The following is an 11,662-nucleotide window of genomic DNA, read 5'->3' on the forward strand; positions in this document are numbered from 1 at the left end:
AGATTATGCAAGTTAATGAGGTTTTGAAATGAGATTGAAGAAAAACAAAATAACTTTGCATGTGAATTTTATAAGCATGGCAAATTAGATTTCCTTACATAGCACTTCTTATTTTAATCCATTACATGCTGAATTCATTAATTGGATGATAAGACTAACTTATATGAAATGAAATATTGTTAGTCAGGAACACAATTTGTTTTCAGAAGTAAGAATATTTGTAATTTATGTTAATGTTAAAACAGGATTTATCAAAGTTTAAAAAGGCGTTAACTTTTTTAGGTATGAAATGTCATACTAAAACATTACTTTTATCACAAAAGTCATCTGAAAATGTATTAACATACTAGTGTCTTTCTTCATTACAATTACTTAATAGGATTTCCGTGATTTTTTGGTAAATCACTTTGAATTATGATATTGATTCAAGCCAAACATACCAAAATTTCTCGGTTTCTGTATTATTTTCATTTCCATCTTGAACGCTGATAGCCGAAAATTGATTATAGCTTATAAAAACAGAAATCTCAAAACCTTTTACCAAGTGGTCCTTGAAGAAAATCTGCTGGTCCTCACTATTATTTTCTTTGCAAAATACCAAAATTGTGTTGGTCCTTTGCAAAATTTTGGTGGTCAAAACCTTAGGACCACCACTTTTAATGAATTTTATATAAATACATAAGCAGATACGAAATTTTCAGGAATTTGCTGGATTTTTTGGAATTTGACATATTGGCACCTACATATTCCTTTACAGAATTTAAGATTTTCTGATTTCTGTTTTTTAATCCTTCTGTACTTTCATCAATGCATTAGTACTCATGAAGCACACTTTTAAACAAAAAATGTTATAATAATGAAAAGAAAGATTTCTTTGTAATAAATTATTATGTTCACTGGAGGTGTTTACTAGGTTGGATCTGGTTTTCATTGAATGTGAGTTTGTAAAAAAAATAGATTGGCACCAAATTAACCGCTCTGACATTTCTTTGCAGATTTACACTGATTAAAGAACATTTGATAGAATTTAACAAGTTGGCAATGGCAAACGCTGAAGGTTCCGATGACATGCTGAATCGTGTAATGACGAAGGATAACATCGGCATGGCAGCACTGTTAGAAACAAAGGAAGGAGCTTATGAGAATGGTAATTTTAAATCTCATATTACAGCAGCTAATATCCCCTAGTTCTGCTCAGTGTGACAGTTTGTATCTCTGATTAAAAACCCACATAGTCTATAACACTGGGCGTTAAAGTAGAGTTTACTTATTGACATTTTGACGTGTTGCAACACTCACTAGTTTGATATTAATGAAATAAGATCCCATGCTGTCAATGTATCAATCCATATTAAATTCTTCTGGAGAACAAAATATTCCTCAGATTTTTAACCATTTTTCATGCAGCTTTAATGTAAAAACAAAAATACTTATTACTTTGATATATTTATATGCTGAGTACATTTTGGTTAAGTTTTTTATTTAGGTTCAAATTTTTAGAAACATCAAAATTATATATCTAAAACAGTCTACTTCTATAATACACTACTATTTAGCATTTTTGGGTCACTATGTCCTATATTTCTTTCTTGAATGATGACAAGATATGCAGTTCAGTCAATTACTCATAAAGTTGAAGGGAGCCCTGTTGGCCAAGTGGTCTAAGTAATTAATCTACTGTATCACTAGCCTGTCAACACTGAGGTTGTGTGTTTGAACCCTGCACATGGCAAAAACAGTCGCTTCAACTGGCCATTAGTGCTGAAAGAGGTGTTAAACACCAAAAATCAATCATAAACTATAGTAATTTATCAGTATTTCCCTATTCTTCTTTTTGAGTACAACACTGCATCCAATATTATACCTTATATCTCCTCTGAAGATACAGAAGTGTTTATCAGCTAAAGTATAGAGAAAAGTACTTAAAGGTAATGTTCACTCCCCAGTGTGTTAAGTAATATGATAATGTAACAAATAACCTCTGTAAACTAGGCTACAAAGCAGGCAGACAGAACACAAATACCTGTCAACCTCTGTAACCTTTTGTGACATTAAACCAACTATTTTCCTTGGATGTTACACCAGCCTGTATGAAATTTGAGAAGATGTCATCATCCTTATTATATTATTTCTCAAAATACAAATGAAAGTATATGATTATGCCATAAACTATTTAAGTCGTGTCACGATTCTAAGATAATAAGTTCTGTTGAGATGTAAGGCAATATTCAGTCATATGTCATGCTTTCTTAAAATGACATTAGAAATGAATATAATATTTAGGACAGGAACAAACATGTTAAGAACTTCTATATACGTGTATTATTAATGTATAAATACCACGGCCTCTGTAGTATTGGACAACAGGTCAACAGTAGTTTATTTATTACTTGACTCAAAAATGATGCTGAATGCTATAGAAGGAAAAAAAACACATTGTTGTGAGAAGCATACTGTATAAACATAACCTTGGAGTGTCATGGTGGCAGAGTGGTCTAGATAGTTCATCTGCAGTGATCTCTAGCCTATTAACACTGAAGTTGTGAGTTTAAACCCAGCTTATGGCAAGGTGCTTTCTACTCTGATCTTAAATGACTAGGATTGTCAGTTTTCCTGCAGATGGTCTTGGTTCTCTTGGGTACTCCAGCTTTCTCCACCAATCTGACTGCCATGATAAAGCCAAGAGTGCTGAAAGTGGTGTTAACTATCAACAATCAATCAATCTTAAACAAGGTGACAGTTATCTTTATCCTGTAAGTCATTGGTCTGGTATTGGAAAATTTTATTACAATTGAAGGTTGTGACTATTTCACTTTATTTCTACAAATGGCAACAGTTTTTCTGCAACTTTTTTGTTGCAATTGGAATAGAATGAAACTTGACAGACTATGTTGCTCCAGTTGGTGTGTCTGAGTGGTCGATCTAATGAAAAACTGTTTAAACACTGATAAGGTATTCATTTCCTAGAATGCACCTCTTAAAATGAAAAAGAATAAAAAATATAATGTTTTCTTTGATTCCAAATATGTTTCCTGTTGTATTGTTGATGATAGATAAACAACTTGATGTTATGATAGTAGAAACTTGTGTAATACAAAACCTGTATCTTTATTGAATTACCTTTTAATTAGAAACTTTGAATATTTATACTTTTCCATTAAAAGGCATAAGGTAAACCAAATATATCATTAAAAAATAATAAATTGAAAAGGCAAATTATCTGTTTTACTCAAGAGAATACGGAAAAACCAATGGATGAAAAACTAGGTCATGTGGCACACAATTTCTATGATCATGAAGCATTTTCAATGATTAAATATTGATGAAATGTGAATCAACATATTCATGAGCTCACTACGAGGTATATTGATTAACAAAACAATTGTATCTTTTGTTTGTCTTCCGCTGTTTGTTATGAAGAAAATAAATATTGATGTGAAGTCCTCATCATGATTTAAATAGCTGAAGAAGTTATTGTGAAGGAACAATGTCATTGAAAATTAATTATACCAATGGGATGAGCACTAATGACAATTTCATATTTATAGCACTGCTAATATTCTCATTGCCATCCAACTTTTGTTTAATTCATTGAAGTATTACAATGTTTCTTCAACATTATTATAAATCAGTCCATACGCTTCACAAATTATGTATAGAACTCTTAAATGTTTGTTTCTTTCAATTCAATTATGTTTTGTTCTATTGTATAAATAAAGGTTGATATCTTCATCTCGTTATCAAATGAGCCTGTTTGAGTAAATTACTAGTGTTTCTATACAATACATTGAATGGAATGGATTTTCATAGTTTACTACATATTAGACTTCTTCCTACATTAAAACATTTACCAAGCTTTCAACATCATAAAAGTGATGTTTGAGGTAGGCTGGCTGCATCATTTTAGCAGGTTACATTGTATTGCATTATAGCATATGTTAACTTATTACATAGTTGACTAGATTCTTTAAAGTAGAATCATTTCTCAGCAATACAAAGTTCTCCTTTTAAGATGTAACAAATTAACATAGGTCCAGTAAACTTGTCAAGATATACATAAGATATGAAGAGATTATAATATGAAGCCGGTGTTACCTGTGAAAGAGGACAAAGTCTGTAATTTTTTCATGATCCTTATTGGTAATCAGATATACAAATTTGAAGGAAATTTTATGCTTTACACCTATGCAGCCTCTGTCAACATGGGTAATAAGCTATTGCACCTGTTTCACTCAAAACTGGATTCACTTCATTGATTTTCTTATTGTTTGTTTTAAAATTTATAAGATCTGCCATTTTAATCTATTTGTCTTCATTGCAGTACCACCTCAAGAAAGTCAAGTCCGTCAACCTGTAATGATATCAACTGCTCATATTCACTGGGATCCAGAATTTTCAGATGTGAAACTTATACAGACAATGATGTTAGTCAATGAACTGAAGAAAATAACCGAAGAAACAATCCAAAGCTACAAACTGGGAACCTCAGATGTTAATACCATACCACTCATCATGTGTGGTGATCTCAACTCTCTCCCTGACTCAGGTATATATATAAAATACAAAGATTAATTAAGTATACAAATTCATCCACATTATGTTATCAACTCCTTGGATGCCAAAAATGTTTGCTTTGGTGAAGCCTCTTCTTTAGGACAACTTTGTTATTATAATGCTAACCAACTGCCTTGTAGATAGAGGTTTGAATGATTAAGGTGCTTTAATTAAATTCTTATTTAGGTACACAGTTTTAAATAGATTCCATGGATTGTGTTCAAAATTCTTGATTTTTTTTTATAATATTTGAGTGTAAAATCACTTTAAATAGATTTTGAATCATGTATAATATAAGTTAAAACAGATATTATGGTGTATCGTACAAATCCGGTTTGTGGGTCATTTGTATTAAATTTCTATGCCATTGTCATTTTACCACAAATATTTAAATTTGTCCTTCAAATTATATGCAATATAAAACCACTGGTACTTGTAATAGATTTTTTACAGGTTATTGACACTACAAATACATGTACATGCTCTTAAATAGTATTGATATGAACCTTTACATAATAAAATATTGAACCTAGGTAACAAAACTGACACATATTTATCTGATTTTTAAATATTTTATGCAAACTATTTGTAAGCATTGAATTATTTTTATAAGCCTAAGACTGGAAATTTTATGGTAAACATTAGTCCATCTGTCATTCTGTCAGTATGTCCACACTTTGTATGATAACTTAAATTTATTTTAATCAATTCACATGAAATTGATGGAAGAAAGCTTTTTCAATTTTGATGATTGCAAATATGGTCATTCCAGAGTTATTGGAATTTATTCATGAACATTTTTTAATTTTCTCAAATGTTGTACAATCAATTTTGCTGTGATACTTTTTCCTGAAATTTTATCACAGGCCTAGACGATGAAATTAATCTCCCTTTTAATTTTTATGATTTTCACTGGTGTCATTCTAGAGTTAAGGAACTTTATTCATGAAAATTGAACATTATCCTTAACTCGAATAATTCAGCGCCCTCTATCCACTACCATTTCTCGAGTGATCGTAGATATTGGAATATAACTACTGGATTATTAGGGTTACATTATCCTTATCCAAATTTTTTTCTACAGAACCGTTCTAACCTATAAGATGCCTTCTGTATATTCCATTTTATTCTGGCAACAATTTTAATATTCACAAGAATGGTGTATCAAGCACTCTTGGGTCATGTTGGTGTAACTTCTTATTTAAAAATGATATAGGAAAACTATTCAGTGCTCCTTGCAATTCTTTGTAAAGGATACAGTTTTGAGTAATTGTTTGTATTTAACTAATTGTTACGGAAATGGCTATTGGGCATGATTTTGTCTGATTGACACACATAAACAATGCTGACTTCATTTCAATACCTTCATATCAATAACAGAATAATAGCATGCATTAATAGTGTCGTATCTGAAAACAAATACCATTGTCAAACTTTTGAATGAGACATTTTTTCACCCTTATTTGAAATGGAATTGCATTATAAAGATCTTAGTCATAAAAGCAATAAGACATCTTAAAAAAATTCTAAATTTCACTTGCTTCACCTCTTTTATCATTGACTTATAGATATTTGTGAATTTTTATTGCAGAATATGTGGCTTAATTTCAGTACATGTACCAAATGATTAAAATCTGATTAAAACATATGTGGATTCAAGTATTTTATTATCAATTTCATTAAAATTATACATACATTGTATTTTACAGGTGTAGTGGAATATCTTGTTTCTGGAAAAGTTGCAAGCAATCATGAAGATTTCAAAGAAATCAGCTATGAAGAAATTCTTCACCGAATATGTGTGAAAAATGAAAAAGAAATTCTTTCTCATGATTTCCGCCTATCCAAAGCTTACGACGATATCATGCCTTTTACAAACTACACGTAAGTATTGCACATCTGAAAATGAAAAAAAACCATACCAAAATTTATTAACAGACATTGATTTGGCCCTTTTTTTGCTATTAATAATATCAATAGGATAGCAATAGAGGCTAATAACCTTCATTCAGAAGGCAAGATATATATGAAATATGGAAATCTATAAAATCAACTTTGTAATTTTTCATAAAGATTTATTGTTTGATAATGTTTTTCTTTGTGATATAAACATAGGATATAGATTTCAGTAATCTCCCTCAGGAGGCTGAAAAATAAGTTTGTGCATTGAATATCAACAGTTCACAATCAAATATGTGCTAAAATATGAGACATTGTAGTTTCATAGGAAAGCAGTATAAGTCATTAATTTTATAAGTCAAATGCCTTTTATGATATAAAAAAACAAACAAACAAACAATACACTTCCTTATTTGTTTTATTGTGAAATTATAGATATGTCAAATAACTTTGACATTTATATTTTTAAGAATGATTGTTGATAAGACAATCACATACAAATTGCTATTTGTTTCTTAAGTTATAGGTTATTTGGATATTTTTCCTTTTCCCTCTGCTAATTTGATTTTTCCTAATGTATTAGAATCTTATGTAAATATATGAGGCCTGGTCATATGTAGGTGAAAAATATGACTATTCAGTTATTAAATATTTATTAAATAATAATTATGAAACATTTAGAATTATTATCATTAATCATTGTTATCGTTAGAACTGAACTCTGGTCATTTAGGGGTCAAAGCTAAAAGAGGTGAATAAGAATAAATGAAACTATTAATTAATACTTATTGTGAAACATTAGCAGAATTATGTTTGTTTTCTGTAGATGTATTAATGATATCAGTAAATATAATATGATGATGTTCTATTATTTAATATAATTCATTTGTTTTCCAGGTACGACTTCAAAGGTGTCATTGACTATGTTTTCTATTCACGGGAACACTTCAATCTACTGGGATTACTTGGTCCACTAGATGAGGGATGGTTTCGTCAGAACAAAGTTGTAGGCTGTCCACATCCACATATTCCATCAGATCATTTCTCATTGCTTGTGGATTTTGAAATGTCGTTACCATTTCCAAGTGGTAGGACTGCCAATGGTCCAGTTAGCCATAGATAGTGCCTATAGATAACAACACTAACAATGTCATTAGCCAAATTTGATTCATAACAGTCACGTTTTTCACATTTTTGTATCATACTGAATCAATTGTACAGAAATTTTTAAGAATCTATTTATGTAATTTATTTGGTCTCAATTTTTTTATAAATTTCATCACATATTTGTGAAATTATTATAACAAATGTGATATCTTGATCAATTTGATCAGAAATTTTAAGTCTGCCAGCCAATAGAGCCTTCAGGTGATTCACATAACGGTAATATATGAGATCATGTAAAGATAGGAGGAGAAAAGTATTTTTATACCAGCTTTTTCCTTAAAATTTAGATCAAGGTGAAATTGATAACAAATCAAGTATAAGAGGTGACATTTCTTAAAACTTCAAAAGGAAAATTGCAGCTTTGTAAAATTGAAATTCAGTTTTAACACTGCCTCTACAGGACTTTGTTATGTAATAATGAATTTTACTATGTAAATTGATGTATTAATTTTGTATTAACATAATTCTTACTCTCTCAAATGATTGATCTTTGTATTTTTGGAAGCATTAGGGGTTATGGGAAATTTTTCATAACTTTGTTTCCTTTGGGTTTTTTTTTTAAAAGAGAGAGATAGCATTTTTCCTATTATGGAATATTTTTTGCTTTAATTCATGAAAATTAGAGTTGAATTTTGTTACATAAACTTATTTGCCTTAATTTTATGTATTATAGATTCTGTTTGTTGGATAATTTTAACACTAATATTATTGGCATATATTTCCTTGTTATCCTGTAATATTTAAGCATTTGAAAGATAATAATGTAAATTACATAATTCATTTAAACTAAAAATACGATTACTATTGATTGATGTAAGCATTTAGATGAGGCCATTGATAAAACATACAGGAATTATTTTTTTCTCTGAAACAGTTATATAAAGCATTAGGACCACCAGATTAAAATAAAATTACCAAAAAACTTTAAATTTATTATTGTGGGTGGCAGGTCCACATTTGTTGTTTTTAACCATCTAAAGATTGTACATAGAGGTTTCATGTAATCACATTATCACATTATGGGCAGCTATCCCTCGTCACAAGGATATCATGTTAATCTATTCATTCTTGTGCTATTTCACGGTTTCTGACAAAAATAAATTTTAATAATTTTCTATTACCAAATTGAACCTTTTGGGGTATATCAATGTCAATTTATTGAGCTGTTTTATATCTGAGTTATATTTACTGATTAATACATGCATTACAAACTGGTTAGATTCATGTGATTTAAACTTAGTTGTATGGTTAACATATGTGAATAATTACGATAATGAAAATAATTAAATATGCATATATTGATATGAAATATGTTTAGTTTTGACTATGTCTATAATTTGTCAATATGAAGAGCATCTTAGTTTGAACAATAGCTTTGTACAAAAACTGAATAAGTGATCTATTAACTTATCCGACCGATTGGGATTTGTTTGTAATATCTATATATCAGCATATGAGGGTGTTCCTTTATATTTAAAAGTTAAAAAAAAAGTGAATTTAATTATGTTGGTTTGAAGTGATTAAAATTTGGTTGTCAAGTAACTACAGTATAACCATGTGTTTGTATTGGTGTAAATTATTTTTAAAAAGGCTTAATTCTGTTTACAACAAAGTTATTTTAAGAGATTGAAGTTTTATCTGGCATTAGCAAAGTATGTCCAAAATACAGCAATTCCTTAACTCATTCAGGAAAGTGATTCTCCTATACAGATGGAAGATATATTTTGTCCAACCATAATCCTTTTATAAGCCCAACTTTCAGATACTTTGCATTTTGGAGCCAGGAAAAAATCTTGCTGTTAATTTATACAAAAACTTTTTTTATTTTTTACAATTTTTATTTGGGAAAATACATAATTGATAAAAAAACACCATAATCTGAATTTTTATTTGAAAAGCAAAAGGAGAAAAAATACCTAATAGACCTTTTCATGATAATACAAGAACATGCTTTTAAGATGTTGTTGAAGGCAAACATGAAAATACTGTTAATTCATTTTTTTAAAGGAAAACATAGTACTTTGCTAACCATTGCATTTTCTAAGCATGCCTACATATTATGAGTGGGTCTCTTGTTTCAAAAGGGTTATATAGAGTGAAATAAATCAATCTGCAGATTCTTGTGATTGAATTCATTAATGATGCTGATCAGTTCTGTCAGATTATCTTGTGAAAATAGTAAAATCAAACAATATTGTATATATTGGCCTTGTTTAAGTAAATATTTGATCTGCTTTTGAGAATTGAGCCTTTTTAGAAGATTGACCAATAGCTTGTATTATATAGTGTGTATATTATTGTTGCTTCGCTTGATTGGTAATTTTTTCAGTTTTATTATGTACGGGGCCAACGTCTGATAAAATATAAGTTCTTTGAAGGGAAAATTGATAATTAGCACCAAGTTTTTATGGAGAGTTTTCATTAAATCATTCTCTGTGGATATGTGCGGTATGTTTTAACAACAAAGTATCATGAAAAACATCGCAAATAATTTTTTATGAGATAAATAGATCATGAATCAAAGCTCATAAATAATCAACCAAAGCAGGGAATTATTGTATATTGTTGTATGTTTTGTGTTAAACACATATTTATTACGATCTGAGTTGTGCATGCTTTTTATGTTTGGTGTGTGGAAGTGCTTTTAATTTTGCAGTATTACCCATTTGATTCCATTTTACATCACCAAGTGACCTCATATACCTGTTTTCTTAATAAATAAAAAATAGTATATTGAAAGTATTTGTGTCTTTCACATATCAGAAAAAAAACTGAAAGAAGAAATGAAAAGAAAAATTTATATCTACCACATATCAGAAAAAATTAGTAGAAACAAATATTAAAAATTCCTAGTACAGATTATGAGGTCACTACTACCACAACTTAAAACTATATATTTGTACTTTTCACAAACTTACTAAATGGCATTGAACTCTTGGTCAGTATTTATGCTTAATTTCATGCAGACAACATTTTATTGCTACTCACATTTTGTTATCGAAGGATTATTTTATTCAATCAATGGAGATCTTGGCTTTCTGAAATAAGAACATATGAGATTTCATTTTAAAGAAATCAGTGAATGACCAGTTTGATTATTCTTGTTTTGCCAGATAAATGCTAGTCAACACAAAAAAACCTGCAAAATAAATATTTATTTATTGCAATATTTTGACTAAAATCATCTTTTCCATGCTAAATTAAAGTTAAAGATAAAATCATAACTTGTCTTGCCTTATTTCTTTTATAAAGAAATTTAAACGAAGAACCAAAATTTGTGTAGCAATAACGCGATACTTCAGGAGGTTCATGATGGTTAATCACCACTTTATATGTTGTCATTATTACATTCCTAAAGGAAACACATTTGGAAATACTCCTGTTGCATTTAGGATTAAATATGTCTTTTGTATATTGTGTTAAAATCTCAAGGAAATAAAATCTTTGTAATAAATATTTTAATATGTGTCTATTTTTTTTGGCCATGAACATACAAAATGAAAGGGTCCTAAGTGGCCTGTTGCCAGGCAAAAATTTAGATCCCTATCCAATATTCCATTCCATTTTTATGCCCTCGCTGTAGCTGAGGGGGCATTAAGTTTTACCCTTGTCCGTCTGTACATACGTATGTACGTCCAAAAGTTGGTTTCCGTTCTCTTACTTTATTTTGCCTCAACCAAATGTTATGAAACTTATACACAATGCTTATTACCACAAAACACAGATCAAGTTTGAATTTTGGTGGCGACACTTTAACCGTTCTAGAGTAATGCCCTTTACAAATGGAAAAATTGCAGAATTTTTCTTTTCTGTTCTCTAACTTAAGTTAGCCTCAACCAAATGTTATGACACTTATACACAATGCTTATTACCACAAAACTCAGATCAAGTACAAATTTGGGTATCGTCACTTTTATGGTTCTTTAGTTATGTCCCTTTATAAATTTATTTGAAATGCAAGAGGGGACATCATCCGTGTCCAATGGACACATTCCCCATTTATTTTCAATTGGCTGTCCAAATTTCCTACCTTGCTGGACCT

General features: G+C 29.6%; 1 protein-coding gene across 7 annotated transcripts in view; it reads left to right on the forward strand.

Moving 5' to 3' along the window:
* The window catches only part of LOC127709865 (CCR4-NOT transcription complex subunit 6-like), a 91,722-nt gene extending 80,636 nt beyond the window's left edge, over positions 1-11,086 (forward strand). For all 7 annotated transcript variants that reach the window (XM_052215539.1, XM_052215538.1, XM_052215541.1 and 4 more), the window contains 4 exons: positions 996-1,147; positions 4,322-4,546; positions 6,264-6,438; positions 7,351-11,086. In XM_052215539.1, coding sequence (XP_052071499.1) covers positions 996-1,147; positions 4,322-4,546; positions 6,264-6,438; positions 7,351-7,576 — 778 coding nt within the window. In that variant the 3' untranslated portion in view covers positions 7,577-11,086. The remainder of the gene's footprint in view (positions 1-995; positions 1,148-4,321; positions 4,547-6,263; positions 6,439-7,350) is intronic.
* Positions 11,087-11,662: the final 576 nt, after the last annotated feature.

The sequence above is a fragment of the Mytilus californianus genome, unplaced genomic scaffold, assembly GCF_021869535.1.
Source record: "Mytilus californianus isolate M0D057914Y unplaced genomic scaffold, xbMytCali1.0.p SCAF_7, whole genome shotgun sequence".
Lineage (NCBI taxonomy): Eukaryota > Metazoa > Mollusca > Bivalvia > Mytilida > Mytilidae > Mytilus > Mytilus californianus.